The 19753-nt window shown below is 44.2% G+C and overlaps 1 protein-coding gene across 6 annotated transcripts in view; it reads right to left on the reverse strand.

Annotated features, from left to right (window-relative positions):
* The window catches only part of dlg3 (discs, large homolog 3 (Drosophila)), a 69366-nt gene that overhangs the window by 9046 nt on the left and 40567 nt on the right, over positions 1 to 19753 (reverse strand). For 3 of the 6 annotated variants that reach the window (XM_030111419.1, XM_030111445.1, XM_030111436.1), the window contains 4 exons: positions 19154 to 19298; positions 12100 to 12256; positions 11596 to 11698; positions 1519 to 1633 (listed from right to left, as the gene is read on the reverse strand). In XM_030111419.1, coding sequence (XP_029967279.1) covers positions 1519 to 1633; positions 11596 to 11698; positions 12100 to 12256; positions 19154 to 19298 — 520 coding nt within the window. Of the gene's footprint in view, positions 1 to 1518; positions 1634 to 11595; positions 11699 to 12099; positions 12257 to 18224; positions 18348 to 19153; positions 19317 to 19753 lie in introns of all 6 variants that reach the window. The other 3 variants (XM_030111411.1, XM_030111427.1, XM_030111454.1) reach the window with 2 other exon arrangements.

A 19753-nucleotide genomic window follows, 5' to 3' on the forward strand; every position in this document is an offset into this window, starting at 1 on the left:
CCGAAATACAAAATGGTCGCGTTAACCATCGGTAACTTTACAACGGTCTGCCATTGGCCCACTAATTGAAATAACCCAGGTTTACAATATAACTGCTAATTAAAATGAAGACATCAATTTACAAATGTATAAACACTGGGTGGAAAAAAGTAGCACAGCCCACACAAATTAAATCATACCATTCATAATTTTCCATATCATATTTCTAAGTGCTCTTGCCACATACTTTCCACTGCAGTCTAGTCCTGTTTGTCCGAGAGCGTCACCATCTTGTCTAACAGGTCGACCCGCAGCCATTTCCAAACTGCTCATTCTTGTTTTACGGGTTTGGAATTTTCTTGACCTACAAGCCTACATCTACAGGTCCTTGATACTGCAGTCTGCTGGATAATGACGGTGGTCCTCAGATTTCAGCCAGCCTACTCCTGCTAACTGAAAATACAGATGGCAATAGATTAACAGTGAGAGTGAAACTGTCACAGGGTGCTTTGGAGTCTGGTTTTGCCAGATAAAAATTTGCTTTGATAACGTGCTGACAAGGAAAACTAAAATTCTATAATTTGTATCTGATGTATTGACATTGAAAAAGCAAGTAAGCACACGTGACACTCTCTTTTGAAGCACACCTTCCAGTGTGAATGCCTCCACATTCCTGAGGCTGGGAGGACATGGCAGTTCCTGCATCAGCCAGTAAACGACAGCTTCCCAGCATAACTGCAGGCTTAGTCACCCACACGGGAGCAGGCTAGGCTCTACATGCCTCACAGGACTCCGTATATAAGACAGGCATGAGTAAGACCGGTTAGCACTCTTCTGACGGGCCACCAATGAGATAACACCTACATGCTTCTGATGCAGCCGAGTGAGGGCCGCTGCTGTTCAACTTGGGAGAAATCAATTCAGTAATGTCGCTATCAAGCTTAGGCTAAGTGACGCGTATTAGAGCTTCAGCAGAAATAGAGGGAAGCACTTTGACAGCAGAGTTACATCACGCTGTCCTTTCACCTTGACCTCTCTGTGTCCTTTGTGACTCGTGGCATTTATGTGAGCAGAAGGATGCCACCTGTTTTAATTCCTAAATGAGCCTCCATCCAGTTTGGCAACGGGCCCAAAGTGTCATAACACAGGTCACTCCAACAAGCTCCGCTGTCAATCCACATTAGACAAAGTAAAATCAACGCTGTGCGAGGCTCCAAAACAACATGAGGATGTCTGTCCGCCAGCTCTCAGGTCCTGATGAATAGTATCAACCTATGTAACCTAAATCAAATGTTATCCTGCAAAGAGCTTGTCACGAACCGTTTTATGGTATGATCCATGTCCTACGTGCCATGCTGCTGCACTCCAACGGCGTGAACAATTATGCTAACATGGGTGTTCGGGCTGCAGACAGGTCCAGGTTTGTTACGCAAGAGTGGTTATTTTGACTGCAGATTTTGGATTTTGATGGAGGGAGAGCGCAGCTGTGTGTGTGTGTGTGTGTGTGTGTGTGTGTGTGTGTGTGTGTGTGTTATTTACCTGACATAGAGGGAGCGTTTCTCACTGGTGCGCAGGGAGCCTGACCCCGAGCTCATGCTGCTGTTCATCATCTGCTCCCTCAGGTCGTGGATCTTAGACTCAAAGCGACTGTACTCTGTGATGGAAGAAGAAACAAGGCGTCAACAGCCGCTCAAAAACAGCTCTTTCAGCGCGCGCGCACACACGCACACACACACACGCACGCACGCACGCACGCACGCACACACACACACACACACACACACACACACACACACACACACACACACACACACACACACACACACACACACACACACACACACACACACACACACACACACACACACACACACACACACACACACACACACACACACACACACACACACACCCAGTCTGAACTTGAACAAAGCAAACAGCATCAACAGAAATCAATTTTAAGATTAGATCCTGAGTAATATTGCATCAATAACAGACATATTAGTCTCTGCCTTTGAACTTGAATCCCTCGACGGGTCTCAGGCTGCAGCACACCTCTTAAAATATGAGTGGACTGGTGCAGATGTGCTCCCACAGCAGGAATCACATCCTATCAGACATCTGGCTTTGTCCACCATCTTCAGTGATAGAGCCACTTCGGCCTGTGCGGTATACCGGTTCGTATTGAAAACCGGTCTTTATTTTCGTTACGATATGAATTTTTCTATATATCGATATACCGATGAATAGCCCAAACAACATCCGGAACGTGCGCGGCGGTGACGTGTTTCAGCGGGGACCCATTTCACTGCTGCACACCAACAACACAGCGTGTATTTTGAGCCGAGAACGGCTGCCGGCGAGAGCTCTCAAAGTGAAGCGCACGTTGCTTACCCAGAGGAACTAATACCAAAAAGAGGAGCCACGTCTGTGGTTTGGAAGTTCTTCGGCTTTAAAAGGTCGGACATGGACCAAACAACTATCTTTTGCAAATGCTGTCGAGCAAAAGTGGTAGCCGGCGGTGGTAACACCAGCAATTTGCTTCACCACCTTAGCCGAAAACACGCTTTAAAGTACCAGGAATGTCATAAACTAAGATCCACACCCTCCACATCTCAATCTGCAAGTAGCAGTCAGACGTCCATTCAAGATGTGTTCGCTAAAAGGACTGCATATGAGAAAAAAAAAGCATGCGGTGGGTCGAGATAACGATCGCAATCACGCAATCTGGACATGACAAGAAAAACCATGATACAGTCCTTATGACAGTAAAATGGGCTATTTAAAGCAATCAACTGCAGTAATTATTTTCTTATTAGAAGAAATGTGTGTAACAACACTCTTACATGAAAAAAAAATACCATTAAATACCGTGAAACCGATATGATAAAAAAAAAAAAAACAAAAAACAAAAAACAAAAAAAAAAAAAAACCGTGATAAGAAATTTTTGCCATACCGCCCAGTCCTAGAGCCACTACAATACGGCCATATTTCAGTAATAATTGCAATCAGCCCGTTTGACCCAGAGTTTTACAGCAGATGCTCTTCTTCACGCAGCCCTCAGTGGGTTTTTGGGAGAAGTGGGATTTGAACTGACCTTAAAATCAAAATCTTGCTGCTCTGACCTCTGACTAAATTCTGTTATTCTGTGAAAATCTTCAGACCTTCTCATTGTGGCCTATTCTCAAAAATTCAGGTGTAATTAGCAGTTTTTCCAATATGATTTTAGGTTATTGTCTGTTATACAGGATAAATACAGTTCTGACTTTTGTAACAGCACATCAGTTTCTCAGAAAGGTTTCTGGATTTTAATGGACAGTTGGATTAATTACCATTATTACATCGTGGAAAAAGGGTTTGGCTTGACTCACTGTCAGTGGCTAAGCACACTTTCTAACAACCCACCCAGCAGTAGAAGGAAAAAAATAATTCAATAAAACTACCTGTTTTCTTTGAGTTGCACACAAAAACAATATTTCCATGACAAAACTGAATTTTCTAGGACATAATAGCATGTTTTTCTCAATGTATCAGAACATCGCAGAAAATTACAAGTTTACAAAACGTGAATTCATTGAGAAAAAAAGAAATAGCCCTGAATTAGTACCATCACCACTGCTCGTAAGCTAAAAGAACAGATAGTTATTCATGTATAACACTGTTTTAGTATTCACAGAAATGTGAGAAGCAGAACAAGTCCTCACAGTGTGTATTGAGGAGGAGCTCAGGTGCAGCGTTGAGCATATGTCAGCTGGGTTTAGAAGCGCTTGGAGCTCAAGATACAATGACTGCAGTATTAAATGTGAAAGAGAAGATAACTTGCCCAAAAAATGCTTTGGTTTGTGACTGACGCCACGTAAAACACTGAAGAATTTGATCCTCACAGCTAAATTTAGCGGGAAGAAAATGTCCACATGACTCCGATAAGTCACAGGAAGTTTTGGTTGAACAATTGTTGAATTTTCAACGTTTCCTTCTTTAGCAGTAGAAAAAAATGCAATTTTGTACTACATGGCTAGTCATTTACCATAAATCCATGTGTATATTAGTGGCCCCAAGTTTTTAGGTTGGTGCAACCAAAAGCAAGGTGACACTGATCAAATAAACACACCAAAGGATGTGACACAATACTTTTGTTTCACAATGACATTACCGAGGTGCAGCAGTGAGCTGAAGTGAGCGCAGGAAAAGGTTCAGTGAATCCTTGAGCTGATTAATGACCCCAGGAACAGATGGTTTATCACAGATCTGCCTTACACATCCAGTAATGTCCTGTGTCAGGTAATTAATTATATAGATTAATTAAGTTCAACATGGGCTCTTTAGTGTGGTTAAAAAAAAAAAGGGAAGCCCTCCAACTATTTTAAATGCATGACCATTTGTCATAGGTGTGTAAATCCAGTTGGTGGCTCAGGAACATGGGATGATGTACGAGTCCACCTGGACCTCCTCATTAAGAATGCTCTCATTAGTCTGCTGTGCGCCGTGCGCTCTGTTCCAGGGTTGCCTGGAACAAGCAAGGCCACTGCAATCCACAGCACGCACAAACAGGCCGACAGATGCAGCTAGAACAACAAACAGGCTAAGGTGCTCATGTGAGTGCACTGGGGCCCCAAAAAGCCAGCAAGGTGGGCAATGAGGTTTGTTTTCTAGATTTTCTAGAGCTTTCACTCATCACTGCAGGTCCAACCCTTCAATGGGTGCATTATCGATGATTTAGGTAGAAATCTAAAATATTTGCACCAAATATTGTAGATAAATTATTCACATTATGACATAAAAACCACAATAATTTCAAATTGCATGTCAAAATACTACACTAACAGAAAATTCCTTACTATTAAGAGAAAAAAAATTCTTTAAACTATCAATTTTACCACCATCACTTCAGAAGCAAGCCCTAAATGATATTAAGCAGCAGGTGTAACAAAAACACTGCAGCAATGAGACAACAAATCTGTGTCTGAATTACCTTATAAAAGAGAAGAAAAAGCCATCAAAATTCATTCAACATGTTTTTATGATTGCCATGCCTGTAGGGGTTTGACTCCTACCCCGAGTTTAATCATTCATAGCTGGCATTGCCTCACGTAATGCGAACGAGATCAAAGTTCACTTCTTTGTCAAACAAGCCAAGGAGTAGCACTGAAAAATAAACACCCGCTGCTTACAAAGATGAATCTGAGGCTCCAGGAAAGTTCTGAGCAGGTGCAAAAACAAACTTCTGGTCTGTTAACTGGGATCCCCTCCCAGTCCCGGCCCAACCACCTGCTGAAACCTAAAAGGGATTCAAAGCAAACACAAATCTGTCCCGGTCCCGGCGACGGCTCTCCGCCCTGGCCTCGGCTCAAAGGGTTAACAATACAACAGAGTGACGCCGCAGCAAGGTGAGGCAACCAGACACCGCCTGACTGCCTGTAACCAGGAGCAACCTTCCAGCACTCCAAAAACAGGGACACCACATGCGGAAAAAGCCATTCAGACTAGTCCATTTGGATTTCAGGCACAAGAAAGGAACACCAGAAGCAGCATCGAGGAAGAGGAGGGGCCGAGGGACAAGACAAAGAGTAGCTAAATAGAGAGGGCAGCCTCAATGCCCTGCTTCGTAACACCAACCAACCTGAAGGACCGCTGTGATCTGTGACAATGAGATAGCACTGCAGCTATCAGTAGCACAGGTGCTGCAGCTAAACGCTCTGCTCACTCACATTCCTAACATCCAAATGATTCATCTAAATGCTGTGGACACTCAGGGAGCAGAGAGAGTGCTGACCTACAACTGATTTCAAGCCTCTGTGTGAAGTCAGGGCGGGAATCATAAGATAACCATAAATTGCCGCCGCACCTCAGTTTATCGTGGTGACATCAGGACATGAGCGATTGGGCAACACAAACTATGTATAGCACAATGCGAGTTCTGTGCAACTGAACAGGAAATCTAACTACCCGCAGTGTAGATGTAGAAAGAAAAAAGAAAACATCTCAGACTAACATCCATTACAATGTGAGTTCTAGGAATTTCATAACCAAACAGAAAAGAGAAGCTACACCTGTAAGCTGTCAGACAGGCACTCCCAGTCCCTTGACAGAACACACAAATGCTATGAAAGAGAATAAACCATCGCATTCCAACAACAAAAATTGACACATTACAAAGACTTTGAATATTTACATCAAAATTTGTTAAAATGTTTCCGTAACATTGCCACCATTCTTTATCCCAATTCTATAGCTTTACACTTGTTGTCATTCCATTTCAACAGGTTTGCAAAGTGCAACTCGAGATTTTACATGAACATTATAACAAATTGCTCCTAACAATAGATGTGTTTTATGTAATGATTAATTATTCAGAAAAAGCTACTTTAACTCCAAACCTTTCCAAACAATTTCACTCATTCTAAACCAGAGGTGTCCATGCTTTCTAGACCTGCAACAACTTCTAAAATCTGGTTCACATAAAAAATGTGCACTTGACCGTGCTGTACTTTTGAGTGTCAACACTGCTTTGAACAAGGTAGCTTTGTGACAAAACAAGGTTGGATAAAGCGAGAAAAACAGTGAGTGCAGATATCCCTCTGAGTAGCAATGCTCTTAGAATATTTTTCAAATGTGATTCTCAACAAAATAAAAATTGGACATACCTGTTCTAAACTATTCACAGATATGGGAACATACCTACTCTCACAGATTTTGGGGGGCAATTGTTGTGCCATGATAAATCAGTATATGTATATGGCTAATGTATAGAAACTGCAAAACAAAAACCTAGATTTGAAAGTTTCCCTGACCCGAGAGGAAATATAATAAAACCCTAACAGGGTGGAATTGATGACTCAGTTCTGAGATCATTCACAAGCAGATACATAATTCAGCCAAGCTACTGAACATGGTACATCATGGTAATGATCACCTATCGATTAATGATTACACCTTTCCAAAGGTAAGTGCTCTTCTGGTCTTAGTGGTTAACACGCTACACAGTCAGTACTGCCTGGGAAAGCAAAAAATTGAAAGCATATATGGGGATTAAACACAACTGTACGACAGTTTGAGGTAACGTTTCTAATGTCTCTAAAAAGTCTTGACAATCCTCTCACTCGGTTTGCAATCAATAACCTAACAGGAACACCCCCCCTTCCCAAAAATATGTGGGTGACCTCCAACAGTTTATGTAAATTACAAACAGGTTATGGCGCCCCAATTATTCGATGACACATTTTCTTTCAAGAACTGACTCAAGCTTAGAAGAAAGGAAAGAAATAAAAAAACAAGTTATGTGTTAATCCATAGATTTTCCACCAGCTCAGCCTCAAACACTGATCAATCCTTCATAAATCATTCATTAACGTTCCTACTGACAAACATACCTTCAGAGTCCTGGGAAAGCCTACGATTCCGACTGTTAGAACCTGGTCCCTTAAAGCAACGAATACTCAAGAGCGCGCCTGTATTTTTAGGAGCGACCCACAGGAAGAAAAGACAGCTAATAGAAACTGGGACTATTCTGTACCTCTCACTCCCACTGCGTGTCCTCATTAGTTGTAAAGCTTTTTTTATTTTGGGGGACAGTCGCATCTCTTTTGATCCAGTTATGCAACGCAACAGCAATGTACTTGTAACGTGAGAGTGTGTTATATTCTCAGGGATAGACGAGCCGGGTAACGCAGACGCGCACACACAGCTAGAGAGTGCAGGAGGTACATGCGGACCCTGGCTGAAATACCTCCACAAAGCTCTGTAATGCAGACTGTTGGGAGTTTAATGAGGGTCATGGAGCGTAACATTTCCTTCATGGCCCTCCTCCCATTTCCTACATGCGAAGATACAAGTGTGATTACACTGCTTGATGAAGCAGCTCGGCAGTGTGTGGACTTACTCCCCTCATTTCCATTCCTGAACGACAGTTAAGGCACGGTGATGCCCTCCTTTAGGGCCACTTGAGTATAAAGGGGAGCTAAAGCTGGTGGGATAAATTGTGGCTTCTTGTGGGTTTCATTGCTGGCCTTTAGTCACGGTCCATGAGAATCATCTCCAAACAATTTGTCCTACAAAAACTAGTGCTCACCCTCCCAACTGACTGTCCCTGTTCCACACGCTGGGGCTCCTGCTCAAATGAATGACATGCCAGGATGCCAGAATTACTGGTGTCAGATCTCGAGTCACCAGAGGGGTCACAGGAAGTCAATCATTTGCCAGCACTCGAGTCGTTCATGTACAGCAGTTAAGAAGTGTACACAAACAGATAAGCGTCCCTCACTGAGTCACAAAGGGGGCACAGAGCAGCAAGCATGATTTGGTATGGAAAACAAAGGTTCCCTTCAACCAGCCACATCATTATTCAAAATGTTGCCTGAATGACCCAGCCTGCGAGACAGCATGAACTCACATGGCCAAGTACGAAGAGGAAAGCTTCCAACACCGGTTTTGATCTGAGCTTGTGCTGTAGATTAATCCTATTCTGACTCACGCATGTTGTTCCACCTCAATCCAATTGACCTTGAAGAGTTATTAGACATTCGAAACTCCAGATTTATTAAAAGAAATGCAGACTTAGAGCATGCTACAACTTATGGCTCTTCACATTCCTGTCATAGTCTGACTTGAAAACCCAACTGACATGCAAAGCTCTCAATATCCGTTGACAGGGCTGTTACAGCACTACTGTAACAAGCTCAGTACATGACTGAAACACTGAGAAATAGAAAACTGCCAAGCAGGCCGTAACACATGGATGGGCAATGGTTAACCATTATAAGGTCAGAGAGTTGGTATTTTATGGAAAAACTCTGTTAAATTTGGAGAACATTTCCAGAGCTGAGCAAAACACGAGTTCTGCTTCAGTCAGCATGAAAACAGGACCTGTGGTCAGTAAGCTGTGGGAGCCGAGTGGTGAGACAGCGGCCAGATATAACGTAAATAAAAAGATGATTTCACAGGTGAGGTCACTTTTAAACCCAGCAGCAGCACTGAGCTGACACACACCTGTCTGACCACACCTCTCTGCCCCCACCGAAGGCTCTGCTTACATAAGAGCTGTAAAACAACTGTTGAATGAGCCCTGCAAGTGAATAAATTATAACTTAGCTCAACTTCATCCGGCATCATGTGGGTTTTAAGTAAGACTCTCAATCGAGAAAAGACAAAAACAAGCCACGAAAAAGCTCGGACTGCAGGTAATGGCAGGAGTTTCACCGCAGAGGTGGTTGTTTCAGTACAGTGAGGGCGAAGCTACCACACGCCTGACACTGGAACTTATCATTAATCTCAAGGTTGATATAAAGTAGAGCAGGTTTAACTCGGAAAATGATAATTATAGTTCTTTCAGACTCAGACATTAGAGGAATGTACACCGACTCCGGCAACAAACTACCTCAGTACAGCAATGAATACAAATATGTTTCATCGAGAAACTCGCGCAGTTTCTACCTGTTTCAGCTTGTGAGTATTTCCTGGGAGCTTTCCAGCCTCGTCTGTCCTCAATTAATTAAAAACGGTGGCTGTTCTTTCGGTTTCTTCATCCAGCCATTCGGGAGTTCATGCGGCTTCTGCTGTTGAATCCGAGCCCATCCCCCATCCCCGCACTCAGCCCGGCTCACAGGCGCTAAACTTTGCCGCTTCCACCGCGATGCGAACCCGTCGAAAGTTTTCCTCCGGCGGCGTCAACGCGAGCGAAACCTGGCACTTTCCGCTCGGAGCCCGCTCGCCGTATCCTCGAACAGCGGCAGCTCGCTGGGGTGTTTGAACCGGGAAGGGACGGCAGCGGTTGGTTTGCCCGCCTCGCTGTTGTTGGCTCACACAGGAGCCGCCCCTGAAGCTGAATACCGCTCCGAGCCGGCCTATCCGGAGCCCCGGTCCCAGCGGCCAGGTACACCTGAACGCTCCATTAACGCACCAACAAAGCACGATCCGAGCACTGCACGCCGGTACAACCACCAAACCACAAGTATCCGTGTCCCACAGGTAACTTCGCATGAAACAACCAGCTAAGTAATCCCTCAGTGGCAACCATGAGCCCTAAAATCCAGAAAACTACAATTCCCACAATGCAACATGTCAGGGGAGCCTGTTCCTTACGGCAGAAATGGAAACAAAGAGAAACCGGCAACCTTTGTCAAAGACAAACTGTGTGTCATTTGTTCACTTATTGTAAAAATTGACAACTTTGTTCAAGCTTCAACAACGTCAACATTAATTTAAGAGATTCGTAGTCAACACGAGGTTGCTAGGTAACCAAGGAACTCCCGGCACAAGCGCGCGTGCACGCACACGCGCGCGCACACACACGCACACCTTCATCTGTGTCACGAGATTTATAGGCAACAAAAGGCAGAGCACTATTTGCACCGTGAGAATCTTCATTATTATTTTTTTTAATAAACGTCTTACTTTTTAATTTTATGTTGTTAATTTCTTTACATTACTCTGACATACTGTAATACAACCTTAGACATTCAGATTTCAACTGTGGGAGCCTTCTGTTTGAAATTCTCTGGCTCCCTTTCAAAAGCTGGTCAAGCCCACACTTAAGAAAGTCACTGTGCTATTAGCACTTGTACCAAACACAAGGCTAAATATTATTATTTTTTTAATTCACTATATTTATAAATTTCCACAAAATGTGTTAATAATTAGAATGTATGAAACAGTTACAGTTAACTAAGAGGTTATAGTTAAAGTAAAAGGTTACAACCTTTTAAAACAATTATATATGTTAGTACGACCCCGGCTAATTTATAATCTCGATTGTCTAGTGGACAGCATCTCGTTTCCTCTATACACATTTAATACAACAGTATTCTGGTGGTCTCCCCCTAAGTGCACTACCTACCAGAGACTGAATTTGGCCTCCAAATAGTCAGTTGCATAATCCCCTATAAAACATCAACATGTTGTTTTTAACCTGAAAGATGGAATTTTAACCAGTTAAACAACTGCAATATCACACTTGAAATATTGAGCCTCAGAGTTGCTGGTATTCCTTCAGACTGATTCAAGCTGTCTCCTGACTCTGGTCTGCCTTTATATTTACCATACAGACATAAGCTGTCGGGTAAATATGGATGCTGTCCTTTCTTCAATCCCAGATTAACAGTGTGCAACTCGCACTGTAAGATTCAGACTGGAAGTTGCAGCACTGATGAATGTTGAATCATTACTTAAATTAGTGATCATGACTCAAAAATGACCTCTTTGTCACAAGTTTTACTCTTAACTGGATTTAGTCAGATTAGCATCAATGAATGCAGGGATATTAACTGTTGTAGATGTAATGTAAAGTTTAGGAGAACCTTTATATAGCACTTTTCAGGTTACTCAGTGGCCTTATAACTGCATAATTCATTCACTCCATACTCAATGGCGGTAAGCTACATATGTAGCTACAGCTGCCCTGGTGTAGACTGATGGAAGCAAGGCTGCCAAACCTTACCATTGACCACTCTGAGCACCACCAACCACTCACTCTCACACTGCATTCACCCAGGATTCCTGGTGGTTTCCCATCCACGTACTGACCAGGGGCCCTACCTCGCTTAGCGGGCCAGGATCTGACGGGATCGGGCATCGGCAAGGCAGTATGAATACACAGTAAGACATCACGAGCAGCGCCTCACCTTCAGGCCTGTACTGAGCAATGATAGTGACAGTCTGTCCAGCTCTCTTCAGTGCCGCAGCTGCCTGCTCATGTGTGGCATTCCTTAGGTTCACACCATTCACCTAAAGGAAATCAGACAGGGATACATGTAGTGAGAACAACCCCAGATTAGATAAGAGGAGGGAGTCACTGGACGTAAAAATCAATACACTGACGACCTGCAGTCTATATATGTAAAAAAAAAAAAAAAGTTCTTTCAGGACAGATGGACATGACTGAGTTTTATATAGAGTAAGTATGTATGAAAATGTCATGATTCACCAACAGAGTGATTGAATTAACTTTACTGTATTCGCTGTTACGAATTTGGCACACCACTTGAAGACGGCAGATGCTTGCACCGTTTCTGACTGCGAGGCCTCCCATTATCTCATCATCAATATTCTGACAGCAGGGAAGGGACGGAAAATCCCGCCAACTCAAATCTGACACAACTGAAGAGGGTAAGCAGTGAAATACTGACCGAGAGAATCCGGTCGCCACGCCTCAACTCGCCGCTCAGGTCGGCTGGCCCTCCGGCCAGGATGAAAGACACGAAGATCCCCTCTCCATCCTCCCCGCCAACGATGTTGAAGCCCAGACCTGTGGAGCCCTTGTGCAGCAACACTTTCCTCGGCTCCCTGCCAAACGGAGAGACAGTGTCAGGGTGAAGGGCGGGACACGGCACAGAAGAGAGACCCAGCGAGAGAGAAACAAATATGATTCAAACTGTAATAGGAAATGCAAAAACAGGAGTTCATTGATGCCGTTTGCACCAACAGCCATCTTCTTTTGGCTTACTCCATGTATAATCACAGAATGTCACATGCATCCAGTTCAGGCAGCTACAAACATCACTCTGGTCCATAACTGTAAATCCTGTGTATATATTTTAAAGTAAGCACTGTAAATACAAAATTTATAAGGGATACGTACAAGATACCACTTACTGGTAGAGAACAATGGTTAACAAAGTGATAAACATGCACTAATCACAATGCTAATAAAGATAATTGCAGATAACCACGTGAGCAGCCCCGCTCCTTCAATGCCACAACACAAGCAGCAACTTGATTGGAGTCAGAAGTCGATTATCTGTTGGTGTTTCCTGCCGATGCATGGAAATCTCATGGAGATGTACACACTTAAACACCCACTCACATTAACATACAATGAGCCACCTCCTGCTCGACAGACCTGCCAAAGCTTCACTTTAGCTGCTATGACTCATCCTTCAGCAGGATATTCAGACTGCCTCGGTTTTAAGATGCTCGAGAGGCCGAACCACAGCTACAGTCCAGCACAGGCCCGTTGAGATCGCACTTCACACAAATGCAAACACACACACAGACACACGCACACGCAGGAAGTCAAAACAGTTGAGACACACACACACACATATGTGCACGCAGACACACAGTTTCCTCTCAACAGAAAACACTGCATGGTTCCCATTAGTGGTCTTCTCTTGCAGTACTCAGCCTGAGGTCTACAGGAACAATTCCTACTCAATCCCTAATGGCTGCGCTCAGACTTGCTGTTAGGACCATTTTGCCATCGATGGCAGCTGAGGCAGCATTCCAGACTTTCAGTATCATACCCATGACCGACTGGAAAAAGAGCCGACTGCTGCACTAAAAGAGCGGAAGAATATGGAAAGTCCTGAATAGTAAAACGGTGCCTTCAGCAAGACAGTGCAGCTCTATTCATTTTAAATGAACTGAAGCTAGCAGAGGGTTGTTGTAACGGCACTACAGATGACAGGTCAGTATTCATGTGGTAGCTCTTCTTATAAGTTAAGATTCGACAGGGGTGATTCAAGAACATATTATTACTATACTTACTGATGAGTTTTATTTCCCCCAAAACACACAGTATTAGAACCAGGGAAAGAAAGGACGAATTCAATTAAACAAAAAAGTGATCGTCTATACATGCACTGAAACGACTGACATGCCTTTAAACAAAACCAGATTAAAATAAATTCCCTCTCCATTTTGAGCTTTTCATTTCGGTTTGACAAAGCACACAGATGGTTACCTTCGGATCCAGATACGGTGCTTGCTTCTGAATGAGCATTTCCTAACTGTGCGTTCATGCAGGCTCCTCAGCGACATGGAAGACGAGATGTTGACTGAGAACATGTTGGCTATGGCACATTATTCAGCTCAGCATTACTCCTTAACTCCCTCTCCCTATCTGGCCTTCTACAGAAGTGTTGGGCTCCAATTTTAGCAACTCCGGGCCTTGTGCTCCCTATCTCATCCCTGTGTGCAGTGATGGGAAACAGCTCCTCTTGAGCTAGTGACAATCACAAGCAAAACGAGAAACTTAACCCTAACGCTACCTTATAGGTGTGGCGTTTTTTTCCATTCCGCAGGAGAAAGCAGACGTTTCTTCCTTCCCTTGTATTGGCCTGCAGATAATCCAGGTTGGAGCCCATTTCGGACTGTTTTGTTCCCTCGTCTGTGCTGTGATGCTGCAGTGAGCTCGGCCCCCTTCAACACAGCACACCAGCATTCCTGTCTGTCAGCCTGGCTCTCTGGAGACGAGGCAGATAGATTCCTAGAAGGTCCTTGTTAATTTGCTAGAGTGTAAACAAGTTGAGAAGCTCGAGGACTCACATTCATGACTGATATGTGATGGTCTATCGTCTCTACAGTGGACAGCGTATAGAATTGCTGAGAGAAGACTAACATACAGATGATTGTGTAATAATCCAACACACAAGGTCAGCGTCTTTTTATTATGTTACATTTAGCGCTACTATCTGCTTTTCTATGTCTATAGGTTATGAACTGCCTTGATTCTCTTAATGGAAAAAAAACCTAGCGAAGGGATCAGGCCCTCCCCCTCCATCAGAAGACCCGCTTCCCCTCCTTCCCTCCCATTCTTCTTTTCATCCATGCCAGGAATGTAAACAGTTACAGAGCGGCAAAAACCCTCTCTTTGCGCCCAGCCATTTCTCTAATTCAGAAGCCATCCTCCCGCCCACCACTATATTTTCCCTCTGTGCCTCCGTGTTTTGGCTGAGGCAGTCGCAGCTCGATCCTGAAGCTGTGAATGGATATCTAGGCTGTAGGGTTCAGCGGGTCATGATGCCCTGGCCTCAGCCCAGTAATTGGCTCCGCTTGACTGATTAATGGTGGACGCTGCAGATAGACGCCATTTTCCACAGACAGCCAGTGCCTCTTGCAGCATTATAACTCTCCCTTTCTCCCATAGATTATGTGTATGGAACAAGGTGTATGCTATCTTATTTCTTCTTTTGTGCTGGTTTTATCCATTCATGGATTTAAAGTTGTCGATTCGTCACTTCTTTCACGATGACTAATGAGTGATAAGATATCAATGACTGAGATGAGCACACGTAAATCTGCAGGAGGGGTCAGCGTTAATGATTTCTCGATTTCCCGTACAAATCCAAAGGTTTTGTTTTTGTGCGTGTGTGAGACTCACCAAGTTAATGATTAGCTCACGTGCTGCTGCTTTACTCAGGCTGTTGTGAAGAGGCCAACCGGTGCTGTGTGCGATTCTGCACACTAAAAGTAAAGCAACGATTTGCTCAAAAAGAAGCATCTTGGAAGACTTTCTAACAGTTCTGTATATTTAGGCTGATCCTGAGTCTTCCGTCTCTTCATGTGATCCCAGACTGACTCAGTGATGTTGATATCAGGACTGTGTGGGGGCCACACCATCTGTTCCAAGACTTCTTGTCACTGAAATTCACTCTTTTCTGATTGTAGCTGCAGATAGGGCATGTAATTAGGATGAGCAATGAGTAAGGAAACTGATCAGAAATCACCATGATGGCACACTTTTGCCCAATATAATTACACTCACTGGCCACTTCATTAGTTACACACATCTTAGCTGTCTAATGTTAGCCAGTACAAAAACCACTGCTTCCACAAAAGTGAAAATCTTGTGTTATGCTTGAAATTGTCTGAAAGGTTTTAAGTACAGAGTTCTGGTGTGTGAGGACTGCATGACACTGAGAGGTGTTTCTAATATTTTGCCATCCTAATAACATGAATGAGAGGAGCAGAAAATTATAGTCGAGCCACAACTGAGTCTCGTATGACTGGCAGAGCTGAACCGCTTGCTTAGTGATTGTGAGCACTGTCATCATTACGCGCAGATGCATGTTTACACCAAACAAGCCCATGAGACACAGAGGTTTTATCTGTTATCGAGTCCGGTGTGGCCAAAAACAAAGATTCAAAGGAGCTACTGATTCGTGTTAATATAATTCCAGAAAAAGGGGAAATATCAGATGGAGAAAGGGGAGGGGGGTGTCGGGGCATGTGTCTGTGATGACACTATTGAGGGGGATGTGCAGATGGGCAGAGGGCCGATACAAGCTATGACTCATTTCTCACAACCAGCCTGCTCCACTTCTGCGCAAACCTGCGCTCACTATAGCAGCCATCTGAAATAACCTTTCCCGGTCGGAGCCAACGGGGGACGCTGCCGGAGGGAAGCGTCTGCTCTCGGCCTGTTAAGTTCAATGGATTTGGGTGCGCATCAGCTGCGATCGGGCTCAAGTCAGTCACGATGCCCTCGAAGACAATGCCACACCTCTCCGATCAAACGGCAGACAGAAACGGGCTCGTGCTTGGTGACACAGTTTGCAGGCTGTGATCTTTTGCACAGTAAATTTACTGGCCGAGTGGTATTCGCAATATACATAACAGGTATGCACATATGTCTGCGCGTGTGTCAGCACACTGTGAGCAAATATCAGCGCTTACGGTACTCGTGTGTGATAGGTGCTGGCAGCGTGGGTGATGAGATGGGGAAGACTAGAGTGCATGGCCTGGTTTTCCCAGTGTGCAGATGAATCATGACGGCTGCAGGACTGTCTGCCGCTACTGGTCTGCTGGCCTGTACTGGATCAGGCCACATACTCCCTGTTGCATTTATGGTAACAGCGAGAATCTCTGTTTATATTTGCATACAAGGAGGAAAAAGAAAAAAAAAAAAACATTCCAGACAGTGAAACCAGAATTGTCTGTGCTGCTCCAGTCAGCCACACTATCCTCCCTGTTCTCTCTTCTTCCTTTTTTTTTTTTTTTTTTTTTTTTAAACAAAACAACCTGATTACAGTTACAGCCAAACCTCAGGAAAGAGACATGGTGTGTTCTCACTCTGCAGGTCTCATCCAAATAAAACAAAACTCTGGTGTAATTGATCTTTCAGTGGGGGTTCATTTGTAAACTTGTGAACGTCGCCATCTGAACTCCACAGAGAGAAGCCCGTTTAAAGTGGGTCTAAATCTCAGTCCAAACGAAACCTGATGCAGTTTGACTGTAACAAACCAACAGCATCTAAACCAACTACAAACAGGCTGCAACAGAGTACAAATCACCATTTTCTTGCAACAGATATTTATTAGCTCATCCAACACAAGGATTTTTGCCACTGTTTATAGGACGTTTTGGTGAATTTACAGTCGCATTTCTTCTACATTTTGCATGTGAATCAAATCAATGTGCCCGCCTTGAAATGCTATTGTGAGCACCAAAAAGAAAGCCCTTTCTTTTTTCCTGCTTTGGCCAGAGAACTGTATATCACAAGTGTGAACACAGACTAATGCACTCAGAAAAAAGCACATACTGTCATCTGTGCATGGCAGACATGATGCCACACAATGTAGGCTCAATTTACCACAAACACATTACATAAAAGTCACAGTTCACACAGAAAGATCAGAGCATTCATTCATGAAGTGATGCACAGCGGACAAAGCGGGAGGCATTTTGCACATTTAGTAATACCAAAGTGAAACGAAAAAAAAAACAAAACAAAACACACATACACACGAGCTCAGCCATGAATTAAATGTATGTTACTGTGTGGTCTGGTCACCACTAGTGGAAGTAGCCTGGTCTGAGATAGAGGCTTTGCTTTATCAATGCCTGCCGACAGATGGAATGGAGCAGCTTGTGGGAGCGTGAAGCCCTTTCGGCTGCTCTCCTGTGGTGATGTGTTTGTGAAGAGCAGGTACGGCTCCATTTTAAACGACGAGAAGCAAGCCGTGATTGTTTGAGATTCATACACAAGAGCAGATTAGTGGAGAACTGATGGTCAGATAATAAGTGTGTGAGTGAAAATAAACAAAAATCCACACACACGTGTGATAAGAAAATTTCTTTCATTTGGGCTTTATTATCAAAAGCTCTTACTGTATTTTGTGAACAGCACTTTTCATTTGAACAGCGATAGATGAGCTCAAAACAGTGTGAAATACACACAAGCAAACAAAAAAGCACCAACACACTCAAACTTGCGACACAAAGCAGAACATATAGCAGTAAAGGAAAAATGAAGCGGGGAAACACTGACATGCGAGCACAGACACAGAACGCCAAAAGAAGCACAGATATCACCCTGCCACCCCGTCTAACCCTCCCTTTCCTCTCTTTCTCCTCTCCGTCCATCTTCTCTGCTTTTAATTTCAAATGTACACAGATGTGGCACAGCACAGTACTGCTGAGACAGGTGGCCTTTGAACCTGTGGCGCTACTCCTGTCTGAGGCCAGATCCAGATGCTGAGCTACAGAGAGGAGGGTTAGCTAAGCAAGGCGTGATGGACTAGGTTAGTACCTGCCAGAGAAGGGGAGTGGGCCTTGGCACAAGGGAGCAGGGGAAGGACAGAAGCCTCTGTAGAGGGCCTGGGGCACCTTGCTGTCCCCAGGTTTGTGGATGACACTGTAAATAGGCTCAGCCCTGCTGTGGGGTACAGGAATCACAGTGAACTGGACAAGTGTAGGACACAAATAAAGCACACATACCAACAGGGATGCGACAAATGCACATACAAGTCATGTAGACAGCTTGTACAAGGACATTGCAGGGTAACATAAACACTCATCCAGCAACAAACTCACAACCGCAACACACACACACACACACACACACACACAAACACTTGCATGCAGCAACACATACACACAGGCGGACCAAAGGGAATAGAGCCTCCCCAGAGCTATGGGTTAAGCTGACTCAAGGCCTCGTGGGACGCTCCAATCAAGCAACTATGAATGCCGCTTCTGATCCAGTACTTGGATAGGAGGTCAGAGGTTAAAACACAGTTGTAACAAGTACAAGAAGCGACAAAGGGCCTCCCTCAGTACACTACTCACCCACCACTCACTGACCAGCTATCATACAGTATGCACCACCAGGGATCCAATGAACAGGAAAATTCTGAAGTGGGCTTTGCTTTTGTTCTTCAACGTACACTAGGAGGTGAATTAAAAGTGCTGTACACACATGCATCATCAAACACACCCTGGAACCGGCTGTGAAACAGCATCAAAATGGAGGCTGATGGGAAGTCAAACCAATGTCTAACTACATGTTAACAAGAGTGCATTTAATCCACTTTAACTAACACCAGTAATTACCAAAAACATCACTTCCTGAGCTGCACAAAAAAAGCACCGATTATTCAGTCCTAGACTCTTATAGTGCTGTATGAATGTACTGTACTGGAGAGTGAGCATTAATGGAGGAGCCAGCCTGGAACGTACCTTGTGAAGTCTTCCTCTCCAAGCATGTGGCGGGGAACAGGCGAATACCTGGACGGGGTGACCTGGGGTGGGGGGTACACAGGCTTGGGTTCCATTGGTCCCATGTAGTTGTGGCTGACGTGGTTGTCCACCATGGTGGGGAAGGCTGGAGGGAGGGCCAGGCCAGTAGGGGGAAAGAAAGAATGATTACAACGCAGGCGCGACCAGGACAATCAGAGTCTGCCACCTCTAAATTTCCATCCATTACTTCTTTATCAAAGTATGAAAAAAGTTTTCATGACTTCTGTGTCACTGTGAGCAATAACAGTGTCTCAGTTTAGGAGCTTCACTCCTCAAAGACTATATGTGGAGCTCCAACTGCGCTACAAAAGCATGTCTCTGCTGTCAATTTTCAAAGGCTTCAACGAATGAGCCGAGAATCTCAACATATCTCAAAAACCACAACAAACATTAACCTTTAAAAGAACAGCAGCATTAGGGCAGCAGAGGTGCACTCTGCCTCACAGTCAGAAGTTCCCAGTCCCATTTCCAGATTAGGCTTTGGAGGCTTCCTCTGTAAAGTCTGCATGTTCTCCCTGTGCACAGGTTTTCCTCCAGGAA

Source organism: Salarias fasciatus, chromosome 2 (genome assembly GCF_902148845.1).
Source record: "Salarias fasciatus chromosome 2, fSalaFa1.1, whole genome shotgun sequence".
NCBI classification, from domain to species: Eukaryota; Metazoa; Chordata; class Actinopteri; order Blenniiformes; family Blenniidae; genus Salarias; species Salarias fasciatus.